This window comes from Rhipicephalus sanguineus, chromosome 4 (genome assembly GCF_013339695.2).
Source record: "Rhipicephalus sanguineus isolate Rsan-2018 chromosome 4, BIME_Rsan_1.4, whole genome shotgun sequence".
Taxonomy (NCBI): domain Eukaryota; kingdom Metazoa; phylum Arthropoda; class Arachnida; order Ixodida; family Ixodidae; genus Rhipicephalus; species Rhipicephalus sanguineus.
In genome coordinates, this window is record NC_051179.1 from 168,518,373 (window position 1) to 168,540,882 (window position 22,510).

A 22,510-nucleotide genomic window follows, 5' to 3' on the forward strand; every position below is an offset into this window, starting at 1 on the left:
AATCGTGCGTGAACAGTTCTCCTGTCTTATAAATTTCTATCAGGCTTATCCTACTGAAACACAAAGGGCAAGGGCCAAATATTGGTCGCAATGTAATACAGATATCCAATCTACCCTATACTAAGTTCGCCTATAGCTCGCCAATATTGGTGAAAAGACATTCAGAGAAACGCCCGCTTCGCCTGCCTGCAATGTAACGTCAAGAGAACCGCGGATGGCCATATTTATTTCAGTTATTACTATGCAAGACAACACCACATAAACTAAAATAATATTCATAATCGTGCTGCTTCACCGATATTAAGCATTTCCTACTGTACAAAGTTTTTCAACCGACACTACTTCTAGTGTTTGCCAAGTGACGTCAAGAAACCGCGAAAAAGCACCGCGCTCAAAGTGTGCTCCTTAAAAAGGCCATCATTACACCAATAAACTAAATCATAAGTAATAGCCGGAGCAATATGGGATGGTTTCAATTATTCTGGCCTAGGCTGCTCGAGGTGACCGCCTCGCGTATACACTAAAATAAGCGAGTTAAAAGCGTGTGGGGTTCGTGGCCGTCTGCCCCAAGGATCGCCGTCAGAGACTGCTGGAGAACTAGAATAACATTTATTGGTTTAAACAATCATCAACGGTAAGGCAAAATAACAGCAAAACTTCCGGCTCGTAGCCTTGGCTCCGACGGGGCGCACGCCGCGTGCACGAGCACTCCCCGCGACAGATTGTGGGCCGCTCCCGCATGGATGACCACGGTCGCGTCTTATAGGCTTCCCAAGCAACGCTTAGCGGCGCTGCTGCTCTTGACAGGCAGCGCCATCTCTGGCAGAAAAAGAGAAACTGGGGTGTAAGCAGCGAGCGATTTTCCCTTCTCTCCACCGCGTTGCCGCTCGCTTCTGTGCACGTGCAGAGCTCTCGCGGCACCTCACAATGTACCGCCTGCAGCGCGGGTTCAAAAAGATCTCACAGCTGGACAAGCACTTCCGAAAAGCGAACTTGATAAAAGGAGAAAGGCTCGTCAATAATGTTTACGGTGCAGAGCAGACGATCGACGACAACGACGCCCGACTCAAAGCAAAATGCATTTCCCAAGTCGCGATTACACCGTGTAGGACGTATACCTCGAGGTAAGTCACATTCTGTCATGTTAGAGATGAATAATGCTCCACATGCACTCCGAAATGAAGCCGTACACGCTATGGATTCTCTGCGGTGTGGACTACGAATCATATGATTGTTGTTTTGATATGTCATCCTTAACAGTAGCAGCCATGTACTTTCGTGAACAAACGTTTGCGGCGGGCGAAAAAAAAAAAGAAATCACTCGGCCATGGCCCTGTTTCCTGAGAAGGTTAGAGTCAAGTCCTCCGTGTCGCTGGAGAATCACCCGCCGATTAAGACGTGAGGCAGCTAGCTGAGCTTTAACCACTCTGAAGCAAGATGAACTGCTCGCCTCGTTTTTTCGGCTCTCGTGTCATGCTTGCAGTCTCTTTTTATGATATCGACTTGACAGGCGTGTAAAACCTGCTGCGCGAACGCGGCTACAAAATCGCACAAAGTCAGAAGGTGACAGAAGGTTACTTCAAGGTTGCAATTGCAAGCATGTATTAAGTGGCAGTTGTATTTAGCGGCTTAAATATATATCACACTAATAAAGTGACAGAAACAAAGCAAACCTGCAGAACAATGTCAAAGCTTATTGAAAATGCACGGACGTCCGTTCCGGCGTGATAAAGCAGTCTTCCCGACGCGTGAATTGCAGGCGCCGAACTTCTGACAATGTGCCGAGTTCAGTTGAATTCAACCAACCGCGCAACGCCAACGGTATAGCGCGAGTGTGAACGCTCAACAACGACGGGTAGGTCTCACGAACACGGGGAATCAAAACACAAAGTTGTTTCAGCTACAACCGTAACTGGACTTTCACAATGCGAGAAGACAGCATGTAATCATTAGTGTAGTAGCTGCGTGCATGCGCCGCGTTACTTACCAATTCAGGTAGTCGAAACGAACGAAAGCGATGGACTCAGACAACCAAAATAGAAGGCGAGACAGCGCTGTCAGCTATCCACGCTTGCCGCCTGTATTTCTCATGCGACACGACCGGGAAACAATACAGTTTCACACGTAAATCACGTGCCGTGATGTTGTCTGCACTGTTGTGGCAGCCCAAGACAGAGGAATGCTTCCGACCTCACGTCCACTTCCGTGGGGTCGCTTCTGCCATCGCGGAAATGCGCAGCTTCGCACAGCAAGCCTCTCGGTTCAACGTGCCGACCTGACGCACCCCCCCCCCCCCTTTACACGCACCGAAGAACGCGTGCGCACGTGCGCTACCGCTACCGTGAAAGGGGCTGAGTCGGCCGCGCATAAGCTCCACAGCTTTCCGACAGAGCCGCAGCACGGCCAGCGCGGCGCTGTCGTCGCGCCGCAAACATGAGCTTGGGTTCCCTATACCTTGTTCCTGACGCGTGAAACATGCGCAATGCCACCGGAGCATGCCTCGTGTCGCAGCCATTGGTGGCGAGGGGGTTTATCGGCGGCGGTTCCCACCAGCGGTACACCAAGCTAAAGCCCCTCCATCGCGTCTACTGCCACTTTTTTAAGTACCGCCATCTATTGTTCGACGACGACGCCCACTTCCGGTTCCGGAGCTTCCGGAAGGAAGTTCTTGAGCCACATTCTTCCGCTTTTTCCTTCCATCTTGTTTCTGCGCACGCATGTGCACACGCGAGAAAGCTCATATTTGCTTCTCCGTTTCGCAAGTGTTGTTGTTTTGAGGTTCGTCGTGAACTGCCTGCCGCCGAGCGAGTTTTCGCTCGGTGTTTCTGCGTCGCGACGGCATGGGCGGGCATCAGGCGGGCATGGGGCAGGTGCATCAACCGGAAAAGCAGCAGAAACATCATGGCGGCACTTCGGCTTCCGCTATGCGGGGAACCGGTGTCAAGGGAGAGGGGGCGGACGAGTTGGCGCTACTTAACCTAGCCGGCGGAAAACGCATGGAGGGGCTTTACACCAAGCCATACGTAAAGCTTGTCAAAAAGTAAACGGAGATTCATTATTTAGCCTACGCTTGCGCGCATCGAAGTTATATGAAACGGTGCTTGAAGAACTCGTCCGATTCTCTCATGGCCACTCGCTCGTTTGTAACACGACATTTCTCAATTAATATGCGACATTCATTTACCGCTCCATAGCCGCGGCCGCCGTTCATCTGGCACCAATTACAGCAGCAGTAGAAAAAGCATGGTTCTAAGAGGCAGTCAGCTTGGAGGCGCTGAACCATAGAGATAGATAGCATGCGGAATCAGCTCGTAAGTCCCTACTAAAATGGAAGCGCTAGCGACCAGTCTTTTTGAATGCTTTTTCGAATGTCTTGTGCGTTGATCTTTTATGGAATAGCGCTGCTTTCACGAGCTCGCAAATGTTCATTTATTGAGCGATTCTGTCTGAATAGAGTTTGCGCAACGATCAATTAAGGAAAAAAAAAAAAAGCTTTAAGCAGATACGATCGAAGATCTAAGTTAACGAACAGCGATTAATTATCTGAATGAATGGTGCTCGGACAGGTGAAATGAAGAGGATATATTTGCAAAAATAAGGAGGGATTACATACTTAGAGCTTTATTGATGTTTTCATGGGACATGCTTTAATTTGTTCTGTAATGTTCTGGGGGACTTGCTAACGAATGAATAAATTGTGTGACTGTTTATTGCTAAATAATCGATAATGAATGTCCAGTGGTAACCACAGTTTACTGCGGTCATCGCACCGAACGACCCATTAATGATGTGCTTCTCGTAGTAGGTCTAAAGGCAGCAGTATAAAATCGCTGACGTCATACAGCTTCCAAGCGCCAGGTAATAAAAATACTAATCGGCTGCAGTCGTTGCTAATCCACGTTCCTTCTGGCAGTAGCTTAGAAGGTACTAGATTAGAAGGTACTAAACCGTCTAATCGGCTGCAATCGTTGTTGCTACTCTACGTTCCTTCTGGCAGTAGCTTGACGCTGCAAACATTGACGTAAACGGTATGCTTTTCAACGTTGAGAAGCATTATCGGTGCGTAAATGTCACTCTGCCAATTTCATTGCTGAGGATCAGTTTTCATGGCATCCCAATCGCCCCGTTGGATATTTCCGCGATACTTGTGAACCCACCACGAGGAAATTAATGTGAAGCCGTCCAGTCGTAGACGCGGGAACCACTCTCTTCCCTCCAGCATCTGCGTAATGCCGATGTAGCGCTATAGAGTGTAGCTTGCACAACGCGTAGACGTGGACGGCCTTCTCTTCTTGCAGCGGTCTATTTTTTGCCCTGCCGTCTCGGCTCCACTAAAATACCCTCCACCTGCGCGCCCTGCTCGCTTCCAATCACTGCGTGAGATAAGGAAAACCTGTCATACTACGCAATGGTATTCTTACTGAAAGCAATCAAAATGGCACTCCTAACGCATTGCTATTCTTTCTTAAAGCGGTCGAAATGGTACTCTCGTAACACAGCTATAAAAAAGCCATTGTCGGTCTCCGTCCGCGCTTGCGTCGGCGATTGCGTAAATATGACGACAGTAGGTTGGATAGAAACCTCAATGCAATATATAGGTATCCGTTACAGCGCCCGTGGGCTCTCTCCGTACACCTCCTTCAATTCTAATTCTCAACACAAGGTCCAAGAAAACAAGTTATGGCTCCAACATTTACGCATATTTATTGCATACAGGTTGCCTACGCTTTAAGTGGCGGAAATGCAGACGTTTTCACGAAAGGAAGAGGAGAAATAAATAAAAAAAAACGCATAGAGTCCTTTATTCATTCGCCTAAGGCGACTCGAAGGCGAAAGCCATAATCTTTTTCTTCGCAGTCCATGCAGTGATCTTGTCCCGCCGCCCTCCAAAAGCTCTCTGCACCTAACGTGGTTTTGTACTGCCTCCGTAATCGGCCGACCTTTGACCAAGGTACGATGTAATCTGATGACGTCACAGTGACGTCGCTAAGTTTGGCGATCCTGGACGTCATGATGACGTCCCATGGTGATGTCATCACGTCGTAATTTTTTGCATCACTCGTCCCCGACGCCGCTGGACGCCGATGGCGATGTGCAATTTTCGCTTTTAATGAGGCATCTAAGGCTTTCGACTTAATAAAATTCAAGAAGGTGAATCAGAACAGATCCCGGTTGGCTAGCCTGCGCTGTCAAAGGGGAGGAAATGACAGAGAGAAGAAGGGCAAGTCCCCTGTTAATGTCGCCGGTGCATTAGTGCTTCTCGGATATGCTGCTAAAGAGCGAATCAGCTACGCAGCCTTTACGAAGGCTTGCGTGATGCCCTGGGTACAGTTCTAGTACACTCTACCTTGGGTCTCAAACGCGGTGCTAACTGAAAACGAAAGCAGCTCGCGGATAAATGAAGTTTTTAGTGTTTACGGCGTCCATACGAAAACTGGCAGTTTCGCGGGAAGAGTGAAAGGCTGACACTGACAGCAAAGTTCAGGCTTTCGGCGCGGTGGACAGGGTTAAAAGAGGACTCGGTGCTGGTGCTCGTGGTGGTGGTGTCTCTATACAGGCGGGGTCAGTCCAGGTGCAACATGTTGGGGCAAGCTTATGCTGGAAAGGAGACACTGCCATGGTCTGTTTTGTGAAATTGTTCCACATTGTGGAGATATTTGCGCGCTGTTCTTGACGTTGCCGTACGATGAGTGAAAGGGAACTGCAACGCCACGTTAGCTGTAAGGCGTCGCCTACCAGTTGGGTGTGGAACGGTCGCGCGTTCGTTGGGTGCTTTTGACAGCGTTCTGTGACCGACTTTTCTGCACTGGTGTTTAGTACAAAGAGCGCGGTAGCTTTCTGGCGCAGCTAGAGCTGTGCAAATTTCATGGCATATCGGTTTCCAGCGATAACGTCGCCCTTGGTAGGAGTTGACTCTTGGCCATAGCAAGAACCATCGGGTATTTCTCTATGCACCCTTCGAAAAAAGAAGAAAGATTAGGGAACGACGAAGTATCGAAGTAATTAGAAGTTGTTGGAGCAAAAGAAATCCGGCTGCAGCCAACGTTCTTACTCCTGAAGACTTTTTTTCGTCATTGCGCATTGCATTGTTCGGCGCGTGTGGGTATTGGCAAATGCGATGCCCGAACACAACCACGAAGGGTCACGTGTTTTAGGCGAAGTCTTGATGGAAGTTGAAAGCTTTGTTTTTTGTACTCCAGAAGCATGGTTCGTTGAGCTAGTGTGTCATACATTTGCAGATGGGGAAAACAGCGTGAAAGGGGACGATGCAGAAGCGAAGAACGCACAGGACGAGCGCTGACTAACAACGCAATCGTTAGTCAGCGCTCGTCCTGTGTGCTCCTTCGCTTGTGCTTCGACTGCTTTTGCGCTGTTTTTCCCATTTACATAATTTTGTACTACGGAATAAAATAGGGCATGAATGAATGAATATTCGCTCTTTCTATGTATATGCGGCTCACTGACGCGCAAGCATGCCAAGCTTCCTAACAGCGTCCCTCTTTGAAAGCGCTGTTGATACTTGGACGCAAGTGGCAGTATTCTGCATCGGCGGTGCTCAAGTAGAAATTTTGCATCGACGGTAGCAGTGTGGCTCAGCAGCGATTCAGATGTAACTGGTTTTTTCAGGCGGTGTCTGTATGAGCCCTGAAATTTCAAAGCCGAGCTGGTTTTGCGGAGCGCGGCACATGGTTGACAGTAAACAGCGCATTTTCCACCTCTGCGTCGCAGAAAGTCGAATTTCTTCGTCATTTCATCATTAACTAAGAGTAATGAAACACGGAACCCGGCTAGTTGTGCTGCTATTCATAGTCTTAAAGAGACCGACAACTGCCCAAAATATGAAATGAGTTGACTACACTGATGTAAAGATTGTCCATTGCACTGACTCAAACCAACCCTGTTTTTTTTTTTTCGTGAGAGATGGATTTATATTTTTATTTGTTAATTCAAAGCCGCGAAAAATGGCCTGTGGCGCCTCTGGCGGCAAAAATATGAATGCTTCGATGAAGACGGCCACGTGACCGTTGATTGCTGTACGTGGTCGACGATTTTTTTGTTAGTATTGAAATATTGTTCGTTTCTTTATATCAAAAGGCATTACTCCATAATAATGTACATATAGGCCTGCGTTAGTAGTATGCATTAAAGTGGCGCTGCCTTCGCGTGACGTAATGATCCCATGCTCGTCAGCGCGTCTTGAGCAACTTTTCAGCGTGCTCATGCAACCGTGCAGGAAGTTTCCAGGTCGCTAAGATTTTGGAGCGACATTGTTTTGCTACCTACACTTCGTCTCAGGAATGACGCGCGCTGCTACTCGGTGCGGCCGTGCATATGCACAGTTGCGTTTTCGATTACTTGGCTTGGCTCGTGTATCGAGAGAGTAACGACGCCGGGACAAGCCATCCATGACACAGGCGTAGGCAACCTTGGGCGCAGACGCACACAACGCTGTTCAAATACCGGGAAGGTGTATAAAGCCACACATCTCATTGTAACAGCTTGGTATTTTCAAAAATGGTTGGGAAGCTCAAAATAAAGGTGGTTAAGCATAGCTACAGTAACTCCTGCGAAAGCAGAACAACGACAGCTTTCACAAGGGCTAGCGGCATCGCTATCAATTCTCAGCGTTGCTGGAGCAAGCCTCCATGCGTGTTTGGAGCCTTTCAGATCGAAAAATACTGCTTATAAAATAACTACTTGTTTTCGGATAAACCACTGCAGCTACAAACGCTACGAAGGGTGAGCTTCCTGTCGCGCCGTAAAAAACTGGGTCGAGCAAAATCAGTTTTCGGTCCCTTTAAGCAATGCGTTTTCAACTTGGTAGTGGTGACTTCTGTTCGGATGACGACATCTGCTGTAGAGCTATTCAGCACAACGTAGCCCAGTTCCTGTAATTCTCACATAAAAAGAGCAAGTTATGTTGCATAAGAGCCAGAGATGATAGAATTACCCTTTATTCTGATCGCCAGCTACTGTCATGTTGATATTCAGACGAGTGGTGCACCACATATGCAAGATTGATATCATTATTTTATTCATGTATTTTCTCACATATATATACATACCATAGCTAGATAGCTACACGTTGCCGTCATTCTACCGTGTGCTGTTTTTTCCAACCTGCAACACTGACAATTGCTGACTTTCCGAAGCACAAAATCATGCCATATAATCAGGGTCTCACTTCGGCGGGGAGCGGCAGGTGGGCTGAGGCAGGGCTATCTGTTTGGAGAGCCGGGGGGGGGGGGGGGGGGGGTCAGTGCGCCTTTTATTAATGCCTCTTTTGTTTGGTTATCATTCCTCCTAGTGCGTTTGATGTTATTAGAGGCAAGCAAAAGTAAGGAGGTCCACCAGACTTACGTTTCCTTTGGCACCTTGAACTGGCGGAGAGGGCCAAAGTAATAAGGTAGAAGTAAAAAGAGAGTGCCGCGATTTTTTCTTGCGTTGAGAGCTGACCACAGCTGTCACGATGTGCTTTCAGGCACTTCCAAGATCTTTGAAAGGGTCCAGAACTCTGACAAAAAGGCTAACTTACTTAGTGACATTTAGCGCGTGCCGCCACTGGCACCGTTGTCTTTCCTTCTAACTATGAGATACGGCGTAAGTGTAACGCTATGTTCTATGGGCGTTTTTACCAGCTTCTCAAGCCGAAGGCAGAAAATGAACTCATGATAAAGTGTGAAATAACCACATGAGCCAGGCTACTCAAGCTTTTTTTTTTCATTTTTATGGGTATGTGGGCGTGTACGAATGTGCGCGTGTTTTTTGCATTTTGCTGACCCCTTGAACTTGTCCAAACTAAAGTGCATATTTGCGTCGTGGTACGAAAACGTCGCTCATTCGCAGCTTCCTTTTCGCGAGAAGGCGTGAAGAAGCCCCGCAGGAATAAACCGCATTACTGCGACGGAGCCGCGGCTAACGGGAAATACAAGAAAGAAAAAGGCAAAAGAGGAAGGAGCTCGGGATGTTCCCGCGCCGTGTTCGCAAGCCTCAGATCGATGCCGTAACCTGTTTTGCTACTCCGACATCGCCCCCTCACGCTCCCGCTGTCCATCTGTCAGAACTCGCACTCGAGCTTTGGGCGCATGCGCACTCGCACTGGGTCTTTCCCTAATTCCGGTCTCATCACGCGCTGTCTGTCAGACGATGGACTGCGCGATAGCCGCAATAGAATCCTTCCCCCCCCCCCCCCCCACTGTCCCTAATTAGTACGTGGAACTGGCAGGCGACAGCCCAGTAGTCCTATAACCAGAAAGAAAAGCAGCGACGGAATGATTAGCGCTTGTCGTTGGTGTATTGTATATATGTAATATAGGTTGTAATTTTTTTCACTTCTCATCCGAGATTATCGTCAACGGGCTCCGTATTCGGATAATAACGCCGGGGTGCGGTTGTGTTTTTCTTCTTGTGCCGGCAATGTCAATATAATTAGCGCAAGAAAAAGCTATGAGCCGGAACCTCAATCATCATTTCGCTCTATCGCTTCGAAGACATCAGCTCCACTTTTCACTGCAGACGAGCCCCACCGCCGAGTTTCAGTAATCGTCTTAGTATCGGTGCACCAGCTACGTGTACATTTTCTCGAGTAGGATCGCTCGAGTTGTTACCGGCTGCACTCAATAGATACCACGTCTTCTCACATTATTGTTCTGTTTTTTCAGGCAACCAGCAGTGATAGTGTTGTAGGCATCTGGGGCTTCGACGTTAGGTTTGCTGTCTTGCTAATATCATCATACTCGCTTAAGCGCTATAGCACGTTTCATACAACGACGTGACCGGATAAGGAAATACGTGCAAAAGAACGTTTCCCACCATTCGTTCAATCGCCCTTCCTGTTCCATGTGTTGTCGTCGTCACTAACTTGCAAGTGTTCAAGCGAGTATGAGAAGCTACCAAGGAGCTCTTTCACAGCACCCTAGACTGCTAACATCATCGCAAAAGTCGGCAATTTTTTAGGCGTATTGAGTAAATGAATACGTCATTATGAAACAGAGCATTGCTCAACGCCTTTATTGTAGCGTCAGACGTCTATATACAATACCTCCACAAAAACACAAAGCAAGTCTTTTGTACTTGGTAGGTGGGCAATAGTGACATCCATTTGCAAACAAGAGATGCGATTCCGCGATGGTACTGAATATTAAGCCGAATAAATCTGCTTAAATTAGTACATCGTATTTGAGTTCAAATTCAACAAACCCAAACCAGCGCCTGCACAAACATATGGCAAGGACACTGCAGCTATGATGTGATGTCGACAGTGAACACAAACGCGTGAAGGATGCATGAGTACAACCTATTAAAACATGAGGTTGGGCTAATCGGCTAACGCTTCGTCAAAATGGTTAGGGCGCAACCCAAGACGAAAGGACTTCAGGATAGGATAGAGTTTCACATGCAACTAGGCTTATTTGAAGCGGAGAGATTGACTTTCCTGAGACAAGATTCTCAGGTAAGCAGGTACATTTGAGCAGAGTAGTTAAAGAAAAAATAGCCACACGTTTACCCATTCGTACTACACAATTGGGAGTTCAGCACGGCACACGGGCACTGACATATCATTGACAGAAACATCATGATTGACGATGATGAAATAAGGCTCCATTATTTCTGGATGAAACCATTTTTTTCCGAGTACGCAGATATTACAAAGATTAAAGACGTTGAGTCTTTCGTGTCCTCAACTCCATTCGCCGCCGGCTGCGTCTTAACTATCTTGATCTTGCATAAGTACACTGCGCCTGGGACTTGTCTAAGTTGCATAGAAAATAAAAAACATAACAAGTGGAAGCAAAAAAATAATTAATTAAAACAATGTTAAACATGAGTACCACTTACGCTTCCGTACAAGCAAATGACATTGAAATACAAACAATAACTTAAGTTGGCGACTGTACGAAAAACAAACACAAACGCTGTAACACAACAATAACAGTACAATGTCTAAACAAAAGTGATGTCGATGGCATAGGATGTACACAGTAGTGAACGATAATGAAGAAAAGTGAAATTCAATGTGAACAGACATTGCCGCAGACCGGAACGAGCGCGTACACACTTTTACACAACGATAAAAACAAGAACCCCAAAAGAGAGAGTTTTAGTGCACATGTCACAATCCCACAAGGGTTCTTCATTAAGGAAAGACAAAATTTATGTTACCAGGAAAGTTACTCGAGTGATATGTGCCTTGTAAACAAAGGAACTGGGAAGGTGTGCGTGGTATGCGACAGCTATCTCGCAAGACCTACGTATGCATACTAGATAGTCATCATAACCGGGTCGCTTACGTACACAACAGCCACGTGACAATGTAGAATCGAAGGTAACTGAGGTGACGCGAATCATACCATAAACGCTGTAATATTTTTACTCTTTGCGGTACGAGAACTTGGGCATGTATCTATGCAATGTATCTCAGATCGCGAACGCGACTGAGCGAAACGAACCACGGAGGGCAAGAACGCGGAGAGGAATGCAAGCGTCGATGGCAGCAAAATCTTGATCTCTGGAGTCTCGCAACACGCTGTATAAAATCGAATGCTCTCGTACGTGACTGCGATTCGCACTGAGATATAGCAAGCACACTCAAAACAAAAACAGCCTACATGGAAAAATATGACTGTTGTTTCAACATGTCGTTTCCCAATGTTAGCGTTCGTAGTGCGTTGTTTCAGCTTTTCAAAATGCCAAGTCGACTTGGCTTGCGTACTTTAAAAGCGCGTTTACTCAGCTACAGAGAAAGTATTCAGAAAGCGGAGCGTGAAGGCGAAAGTATCAATTTTGACTATGACAGAGACAGTGATAATGATAGTTCTTAAATGCGAAGCATTTGAGCACACTTGTCAGCAAGCCTGAGGGTATACAATTCGGGTATCACACGAAAACTGAAAAATGGTGCAGGGTTCCATGCTGAAAAGGCAGCATGGTAGTCTTCTACAGCATTACATTTTTTTCATCTCAGGTGCAATCATGGGTCCGTATATTACAAGGCAGTTCTATTTCGCTGTGTTGTTTGGAGATTTTCTTACTCAAATTTAGCGATGTTGTGAGAGGTCCATGCAACAATTTATTGCAAGAGTTGCGTTATTACCGTCCACAACGAAGCAAATTTATTTAGCATTGAAATGGATACCTCTAGATTATGATTAAATTGAAACGCTCGCAATATACGTACAATACGTAACCCTAACACGAAACTGTGATACAAAACTTACTGACGGTTGTACCTTAAGGCTGCACTGTAATGTAACACGAAATATTCGCCTTTAGTACATTTGAAATCACAAGACATAGCTTCATTAGTATTCTTATCCTGCTAAAGCGTAACATGTATGTCTTACAGTATGTTATATGTATTTAACGGCAAATAAAGGGCTAATAATTGATACAAAAAGCAGTTTGAAGAGCATCATCTGAAGCCGTGAGGGCAAAGTATGAATAAAAAGTAGGCCGTCTATAAATTTCGCCACCGGCGAACAGTCATGCACTGTACGTGCTGCGCAAATAACAGTGGACTCAGAATGCGAGACATGATGATTCAGCATAGAAGAAAACGTTGTTGCAGTGATGTAGACAGTGGTCCAATCTGCCACGCAGTGCATAATACCTCAGCTAGCTAGGATCCCATCCCCTGCCGTGGTAACTAGTGCGCCAGTGACACCGCATTTCCAACAGCCGAGGCATTCTGTATATTTACGCAGGACGCTGTGCTGTCGTAAGATGCGATAAGGAAAGCCGAAATGGTGTGCCGACGGAAGCGTGCACATTTCCGCGCATAGGAATTCGTATTGTTGGCAATTTTAAAGGAAACTGATAGAGAAGAGGAAATGGGGGATCCGAGAGTGTACCTTAAAGACAATGACGAGCAAAAGAGAGAGACAACTGAGATAAGAGAAAGGGATCGCGTTGGGAACGTGAGAATATCAAAGATACGGTTGTCAAAAAAAAAGAAAAAGAAGTCACCGTTTCGCCGCAAGGCAGAAGCAAGGAATGCGATAGCAACAAATTGGAATGTTATACGAAGGCAAGCAGGCACCATCTTTAGTATTCGACCTGGCGAAACTCAACGAAACGCTGGCGTAGAAACGCGGTCGCTGTAGCGAGCGAAACGACCTTCGTTCCGTTTATGGCTTCAACGCGAACTTAACGGTCATAACGAAGCAGTGATGAGGTATGCGCTATCTGCTGATCCTTGTTGAGATAAGACGCTCGCGACTGCGCCCGGCATAAGAAAGTACGCAGTTGCTCACGCAGCCAGGCAACCTCTTCTCCGAGACCCCTCATGCGCCTTTCGTGCAATGGAAGACGAGGCTCCTCTACGCTTGACCCGAGGTCTTCGGCTGCCATCCCACGTTTTCACTCGCACGTAGAACATGTCCGACGCGCAGGGCGATGTTACTGCCCTCGGACTTTATACGGAACCGCACGGCGACGCCGACAACATATATACGACTGGAGTGGCCATATAAATGTTATCGTAATAAAACCTCAGTATGCTACAACAAACCTGATGGCACCTTACGACTTTTAATGGCGTGTTACGAGAGCTGATGGGCGCTGGCTACCATGTTACAGCGCATTTCTGCGTCAAATTGGTGGCTAGCAAGGCTTGCTGGTACAAAGACACATTATTTATTGTCTGACCCAAACTGCGAGAAAACGAGATAGATATCAAGGCTGTCTGTTTTAAACCCATTCTCTGTCCCCCCATTTCTGAGCTGTTTACAGTAGCACCTACCTTCAGAAACCATAGCGCAAGAACACGCGACAAGAAAGAGGGAAGGACAAGCGCCCACACGCTCAAACGTTCTCTCTTCTACGGTAGCACATTTCGACGTTCGAGTTGTTCCTCATTGCAGGTTAAATCATCAGGTTCTGGCCGGAGGGAACTGTGCGCAGCTAACTTCGCCTCCTTTAATTTATTATTTATTTTCTGTTTCGAAACATCATAGAATTGTTTTACTCTGTTGCTGTTGCAATGTAACGAGGTTGTCGAAAATAAACTGAAAGTCAAGCTCTCACAGTTACTAGAGGGAACAATGCTATTTGAAACATCCCTCGGAGACGTTTCATTTATACGCATTAGAGTTTTGGCTGCAAGCTAATCCAACGCTATAAAAACGCATGAGTAAGTTCTGCATGGCAAGACTTCTTGAAAAACTTATGCAGACGTGAACTACACAGCGGAGCGCTGGCAGCACGCGCCGTGAGAATAAAAATGCGGATGTAAAAAAAAAAACGCAATGGTAGTTTAGGCACGTTTTCTTCTTGTAGCTGTACAGACGAATGAGCAAGAATCAATGATCAGCTGTCTTCACGTACTACGTCATTTCTGGCGGATGTTACACGCTACCCACTGTTAGATAAGTAGTTTGGAATTCACCATTCGGAAGATACAAACGCCATTTGTAGGACATGCAAGGAAAGGAGGAATGGGGAGGCAGCGGGCGTGCTGCGAACACAGACAGCTAAGTATAGAAAGCATGCCACTATCGTGGTGTTTACCCGTATGAGAGTCGGTACTTGGGCGCTGCGCTTCCAACCGCTGTGAAAAACGGGGTTATAGTTATATGCAATCATGGCATGAAATACAATTTGAACTTGAATGCGCAGAGCATACACTTGAATGATGACGGCTTATTTGGTGTCAACAGCGTAGGGCACACTATACAGAAACAAGCAATAAATTAGCCTTGACGGTAGCGATCATGCACAAAAAATATTCGCGCGTCACCTTTTTGCGCCCATTTAGTGGACAACAACCCCCTCCCCCCTTCCCCACGTTCACTGTCAGAGAGGTGTGCTTGTGACTAGCAGTTTGGATATGCTAGTCGAGCTTCACATGTTTCCGCATTACGTGTTCCTGGATGTACTTCAAGAGCAGGATGTACAAAGCATTTACAGTTGAAAATCTAACAAACATATTTCGGCGTAGGAGCTCAGTGTGCCGGGCTCAAACCACGCTGACCTCACGTACAGTAGTCAAAGTGTTGAATGTGAAAATAGGCAAACGGGCGTTCCAGTTCGTTCTGACTCGTCTCACCCCCTGCATGAGGCGCACAGGATTCGCCATCGGCCACACTGACCTCGTATCTGTGGAGTCGGGCGTCGCCCTGGACGGTGGCGACCTCGAGCGCGACATGTCGTCGTCTTCGTCGTCGGTCCGCAGGCAACCCCCGGGCGGCCCGCGCTCGTCCTCTTCGCTCATGCCGTGCTCCAGTATCAAAGGAAACACGGACGCCCGGCTGCTGGGCTTGGTCGCGGGTTCGAGCATCAGTAGGGAGCGGCGGGACGACGGTGCCGACGAAGGCATCGTCGTGCACAGCATGGCGGCGCCCGCGCCGCCACCGCTGCCTGCTGCCGACAGGCCGCTGCTGCCCGTGCGCAGGAGCATGCACTTCTCGGACGCCCTCCGCGGCAGTGCCCGCCGCGCGTTGCTCATCACCACCGAGGAAGAGCCCAGGCCGTCGGGTGCCGAGAAGCGACGGATGAGCTTGGGCCGACCGGGCGTGCCCCCGTTGGCAGCTGATGCACGCCGGGCAGCCTCGCGGCACACCTGCGCCAAACGAGTGCATTACGACAGCTCGTTACTTTGATCGGAGATGTCAACGTACCGATTATTACAAAGGTACAAACGAGGAGGGAGAAAACACGCAGTTCACGAAAGCTACTTCACTATTTATTGTAAGGTTTTCACGTGTGTTCCGCCGCGAGTAAAACAGCAATGCTTTCCACTCCATTATCGTCGTTGTTGTTGCTGTTATAAAATGAGCAGAATGTGGCATCAGCAGTCTGTATCTGTTGGGATCTTGAGTATTTCTTTCTTACTTACGAAGCTTTAACTGCTTAGGATCCTTCCACATTTATACAGAAGCGTGCGGAAGCTACTTTGTAATATTACTCCCAAATGGAGGCTAATTTTAGATGTGAAGCGTCTTATGGCGGAGTTCAATCCTGTGGTGGTGGTGGTGTGCGGCATGACCACCCTTACTGCGCATGCGCAATCCCTCTCCACTCCCCTCTCCCTCCCCCCTCTCCCCTTCCCCTCTCCACATCACCTCTCCCCTTTCCTCTCCTCTCCGCCTTCCCCCTCTCCCCTCCCCCTCTCCAGATCAGCTCTCCCCTTCCCTGTCCCTATCCCCTCCCACTCTCCTTTCCCCCTCTCCACTTCCCCTCTCCCCCTCACCACTCCACCTCTAGAAGGCGGGCTCTACATGCCGAAAAACTGCTTCGCATCGCCTCATGGTCCCCTTTAGCGGGAGACGGTGTGATTTTTTTCAGACCCCTTTGTATCTTCGAAATTACAGATTATCCAGCCCAGCCACAGCGCGAGTGATCTCTCTAAACCTTCTCTTGTCAGGACTCTCTCTTTAGCGTGGGCCATGATAGATCTTTCTGGTTACCGTTTCTCCATTTCCAACGCAATTGCGTTGGGCACAGCGTATTTACTCGAGCCGTCCTCCGTGATGTTTTATAAACGAAATTTTCGCCTCCTCCTGTCTCTCTCACTGAAAATACGTAAACTGTGATCCCGCGTACCTGCTGCCTGTAGACATGCCTCCGTAGTAGGTCCTTGAAAGTCTGCCGCAGTGCGCGGCTGCGCACACCGTACACGTAGGCATGAGCACACGGGCTCCAGCACAGCAGAGCCGTAGTGGCCGAGCCCAGCAGTGGTGGAGTGCGGCGTCCCGTCGAGGCCTCCCACAGCAGAAGCGCAAAATGCGGCGCCGTCAAGAGTGCCAGCGAGGCGACCAGCTGCGCCGTTGAGAGCAACGCGCTGCGGCCCCGAAACCGGGCCAGGTACCACGGATTGCGCTGGTGCGTCACCGTCGCCTGGGCCCGAAGGGTCACCTGCGCAGCGTTGAACAGTTTCAGCCATTAAAGTATGCCGCGCCAATGAACTCGTGAGGTCGCTTTAGCGCACGTAGACAACGAATCGAGTAAAAATTTGATATACAATTATTGCTGAGCAGCCGACTGCAACAGAGCTATATTTATTGCTGGAAATCTTGCGGCGAGCCATGTGACGCCCTAAAGGACGCTGTACATAGACTTCATTTGCGACTTGGTGTGATTACGAATGGTCAAATCAACAGTATATCAGGGTACCTCCAGCATCAATAAATGTCAGCCCACTGATGCCTTCAACGGCTAGCAATAAGGCGTAATTTAACGAGCGTTTGCTGTGCCTGGCTAACTGTGAGATCATATCTTCAATTGTGAGCTCGAAACATAGAAGCTATTAATCTGGCCACTCGAAAGATAACAAAGAATGACGTCACGACGGTTCGCAAATTCCCGATTTTCAAAACTTGGCGCAACTACAAATAACGCCTAGTTCATGCCATGCGTTCGTCGCTAAGATGAAGGCGTCCATTCTGACTGTCATCATTCACTTCAGACTACTTTCTGCGACAGTAATGGGTTTCATCTCCTGGGCCACTTCGCAAGCGTCAAGCTTGTCTTCGAGGAAGACGCTCTACTTCACTTTGTCGATGTGGGCCACGGGAGGCTCCTGGTGCGTCCTTATGCTTATGGGATGTCCTATTTTAACAAGTGTTTCAAGGTAGGCCATGTCAGCACAGGACAGATGACGTACGTACCTTCGCTAGTGCAGGCACTTATTACATTGTTTTGCTTAGCGAATGAAATGAAAGGCTGAAATTGCGATTGGCTGCAGAGAGATGGATTGCAAAACGTGCCCCGAAGAAAGAAAAAGTTGAAAATATTAAAGCAAGCGAGCAAGACTGGTACGTTACACTGATGGTAGCCTAAGGGCACTACCAAAAGATGTAACCAACTACGGCTCCCTGGAATTGTTTGCGCAGGTACAGAAAACAAGGGGCTGTATTAAGTTGTGTTGATCATCCAGTAAATTGCAGCAAGCGAATAACCCAACCCGTCTGCATGGCCACACTTAACGCACACACTGAACCCGTAATATCAGAACGAACACGGACAGTGCGCAGCGACATTCCTGTCGGTATGTCTCCATCAGGGCGACGATGCAGAAAAATACTTTATGCCCTTTAGTTATATAATTTCGGCGTGCTGCGCAAGCAGAAAGAAAGAGCAGGAGCACGGAAAAGAGCGCCCTTCTATGCGTTCCTGCTGTTTCTTTCTGCTTGCCACTTAAAGTTCAAGTACTATCAACTAGCCTGCGAGGAAACCTTGTTGCAACGAATTTCTAGTTCTGCGGGCTCTTTCGTATGTAATCTGAGGAAACCACAGGCTACTATGATATGCGTTAACCCTTCAGCTGCATAATCTCTGGTCGAAAGCAGGTGGCCTGGGCTGCCGCATAAAGAATGTACACTAAGACGGTCTTCAGTGTACGCCGCGTGCTCATTCAACGAAGAAACATGAACTGGAAATCTTCAACGTGCACTGTGAAAAGAAACAATGCAATGTCCAGCTCCGATCAATTTCACCATTTCATCACTCTCTTGTGCTTTCAAATTCTGTTGCTCTTGCTGCCCGAAACAGGTTCCTGTGCCTGAAGTAGCAAGTTAGACGTATACCTCAATCACACGGCGAGCTTTCCGTCTTTCTTCCACTAAGTTCTTTAGGTACTCGAGGACCAGTCCTTCATCGAAATCGAGCCTATTATTATTTGCTGCAAAATTCGTGCCCTCGCCGTTTTTCTCTCTTATTTTATGAATGTACTGCCACAATCTATTGTTCACAAAGATTTAAGAGTGGCGTTGCGCACAGCGGAACAAACGTCAAATGAAAATGAAGACAAGGGATTGTCTTCATCACATGTCCTTTGTCCCGTTTTACCCGGCACCACTACTGAAGTATAGAACGCTAACTAGCCGAATGATAATTGATGCTAGCACATTCGAGTTTTCATCGGACTGCTACAGTCGCTCACAACTCACGAAACAAGCATGCACAGCTTCCTTTAAACATCTCATGAATCAAGTTTCCAACCTTGCAGAGTAACATAATTATCTGCTGTTGTGGGATATGCAGCACTTGCAGTTATTCAGTAATATAGGTACACTAAAGAAAAGACTCAAGGCAGCGTTATTACTTATGACCGCCGTAACAGTGTATTGTTCTTATTGTAAAATAACTGACGCTGCAACAGCAGACAGGAAAGAGGATATCAAGGAAGGAAGCAAGGAAATAGAATGGCAGAAGGCAGGAGGCTAATCAGAAAAGTGTCCGTTTGGCTAACTTATGTCGGGGAAATCAGAAAAAAGAATGAGAGCGGAGAGGAGGGAAGAAAGTAATGAGCAACAAATGCTCATTTCCTTCTCATAAGCGCATTCATTGTTGCCATGGTTCACATGAGGGCACTCATTGCTCGCAAGAGCGACAAGTGCTATGATGCGCACGCGTGGACACTACAATACATGAAAGTACGGAATACAGATACAGAAAGATCGAGAGAGGCGTTCATTTGAGAACTTATTAGCGTGAGAAAAAAAAAAGAACCCTAACAAGAGATGTATTCTGTTGGTTGGCTAATATCTTTTTAAGCTCCTCGATCTCTTGCGAATTCGCGTTTTGTAACACCGCATACATTCATTTTCTGACATGGCGCTTGGCCCCTTTCAATATCGATTTGCATACAACGTGTTCAGAAGCTTTCTCTGCATTCTTAGAGAGAGCTCGCAAAATTATATTAATGGACTTCCCGAAAGCTCGATAGCGAGGCTTTATTCTGATGCACAAAGTAGACGCAAATAAAAATATTACTGCAATATTACGTTGTGTAAGAAATCTCTGGACGCCGATAAAATATCCACCGGTGTCAAGGCTCGCACACAGTGAATGCATCAAAGAAAAACATTCTCGCTCTTATCACTCCTTTTATGAAATGCGAATTCAATATTGCGAAATAAGCACACTTATAACTTCCGTGATAACAAGAATGATCGCGAACTCAAGCTCCACCAAAAGGAAAATCAAGTCATAAATCTAAGCATGAGTTGCGAACATATATTTTCCGCGTTAGTGTGAATAATTTCGCAAGACTGCGTGGGAATCATATCAACATACTGAAATTCCAGTTAATTCGAAGTTGGCTGCAGAATATGGCTACAGTAACGCGAGAAACGCGCGTTATGCGGGGGCCATTGAGTAACGTGCCCGATGCCAGCGTGAACAGAGAGGAACGGAAATGCTAATATACGGCTGTCTTGCATACATAATTCTACGCTTTTTCCAGCGTCCTCCATCATATTTTTTGTCGATGTAGGTATTTTGCAAGCATGTGTACGGAATACGCTCCTACGATCACTTATCGGTAATGCGCGCAAATGGGGCAGAACTGACGCGCACGCATGCACCCGCAGAGAAGGCGAAAGGTAGAGAGGATTGAGAAAGCTCGGCAAGGAGTCAAATAACAAGAGAGGTAATTTTCAGCCTGAGCTTACGTCGAGTCTTTTATTCCGGACAGTTTGCATGGATTGCTACACGTGGCAGACAGGTCCGCTGTAGCACACGCAAGCAAGGTTACAATAGCGTTCCATTATAGTGTTTCCAGAATTATTAAAATCAGAAGCCCCGTCGCCTCGTGTGAGAAGACTCGTGTGAGAAGAAACCCTCGCAGGCGACGTGCGTATTACTGACCGCAAGAGCCAGGAAAAATTATGCGCTGCCTCTTAATGCGGAGATATTTTTCCTTAGTAGCTAGGTAACGTCTTAGGAAACTCATGTAATAATTGAGCGACGCGATGAAAACTGAGAAAATATAAAACACAGGCGCACTGATTGTGTTAAGTTTCTCCACCCATGGATTTATAATTGTATTACGAAGCGACTGAATGCGCGTTAGTGGACTGGCTTTTTTGAATATTTAATGAAACTACGAAGCAACGAACGCCACGGTAATGTAAAAATACGATGTTACAATAAAAGGAGAGACAGATGAAAAGTCCCATGACTAGTGCAACGAACGCAGGAGAAATAAATAGAGTTTGAGATAAGCTAATCGCCATAGCAAAGTTTCGCAATCATGTATTTTTTTTTACTGAGGTAGCCATAATACGATTATTTAATGCTCTAGGTGAGCGACCCATGGTATGTTGCCCATGGTAGCGAAAAATGCAATTACATCAGCGGGGTAAAGTTTCTGGTTTAGCAGCGTACATTGTCAAAGTAAGGCGGAGTTGACGCCTATCACTAGCGGTGGTAGCCGAACCTAACCGCGACTAGCACTTAAAGAAAGGCCTACGCTGAGCCACATTGTGGAATAGCTTTCGATCACTCTCACATGCGGGAGAGTCACGTGACCTCACAAGGATCATCACGAATGACGTCATAACAGCCGCGAAAAGTGAACGAAAGGGAAAGTTACCAAAGTGTCGCCATTCTGACAGCGTCACTTGTGGGTCCGTGCCACTCACTGTGGGCCCCAGTAACCTACGCCGTGCCACGTCGCTGTTTTCACAGCATCACTGCTGCTAGAATCGGAGTCGACACGGACGTGCCTCTATACCAATGAACGATCTACCATTACTTGTACATTCAATTGCCAAGACAAGTGGATTTCATTTTCTGTTCAATAAGATATGACCCGTAGTTTTACATGCGACAATAGAGCTCGAGCGCTACCAACTACCCCGCTCGACGAAGGTCGAAAGAACGCTTCAAAAGCAATATAATGATTAAATTGTACGAGCGACTAGGGCAATTACATATCTGGCACAGTGTACCACACTAATCGGACGATCGTTAACAGAAGTGCGAATGCGTATTTGATTACCGTTAGACCCAGAAAAAACGTCTCATATTTCCATTGCTTTTGCAACTGTAGAAGGGGCAGAAAGAATATGCTTTGACGCAAAGCTAATAACTAGTCGAAAAATACAAGCAAGCATGCAAAATAAAAAAAGACGGTCATGCCCTAGTTTCACCCTTTCTCAGCTCATTCGCTTCTTTCGTGTCATCGCTGTCCTCGCTTACGTTTTCAAAGTAAAAGTGTAATGAAGGTGGCTGTGGGAGCGACAGTGCGTAGGCACTAATCCAATCTGCAGATGTCTTGCTCCCTGCCGTCCTTGGCGTGCAGATCAGAAAACACGGGCAGCTAACGCGCCAGCGCTTTTCGTCGGGAGTCGCCAGATCATCAAACTTTCAGAGCAGCCTCATGGCGAGTGCCATCGGCGTCGGGTAGCGGTGGCGGCGACCCTGCGGTTGATGACTGCCTCGTACTGATGACACTGAGACACTGTTCTGCAGTGCATCTTGCATTTGAGGATTCGCTGACGTTGGTCCAAGGCTGCCGCGCAATGCGGCACGTGCGGCGGCGCCCCACCACCTCCCCTTAGCCATTTGCATGAATTCCGCGAACGCCCGGCCGAACTAAGTGCCTCGCTCACATTGCTTTGTCCTTCTTGTTTCTTTTTTCGCTTTCCAGCCGCATTGAGGGTCAGTGATAGCAGAAGACTTTGGGGGCCCAAGGATGGCTCAAGCGACAACGCAAAATACAAAGAAACCGCAGTGCGCTGGAGGCGGTTGGGGGCACACATTTCACACTGTACCGCGCAATGTA

At 47.3% G+C, this 22,510-nt stretch overlaps 1 protein-coding gene across 3 annotated transcripts in view; it reads right to left on the minus strand.

Moving 5' to 3' along the window:
- The window catches only part of LOC119390887 (N-arachidonyl glycine receptor), a 203,566-nt gene that overhangs the window by 84,199 nt on the left and 96,857 nt on the right, over positions 1-22,510 (minus strand). The window contains exons 2-4 of one of the 3 annotated variants that reach the window (XM_037658589.2): positions 16,543-16,854; positions 15,090-15,559; positions 9,857-10,753 (exon numbers count right to left, since the gene is read on the minus strand). In XM_037658589.2, coding sequence (XP_037514517.1) covers positions 10,606-10,753; positions 15,090-15,559; positions 16,543-16,854 — 930 coding nt within the window. In that variant the 3' untranslated portion in view covers positions 9,857-10,605. Of the gene's footprint in view, positions 1-9,856; positions 13,738-13,831; positions 15,560-16,542; positions 16,855-22,510 lie in introns of those variants that run through there. The other 2 variants (XR_005183521.2, XM_037658591.2) reach the window with 2 other exon arrangements.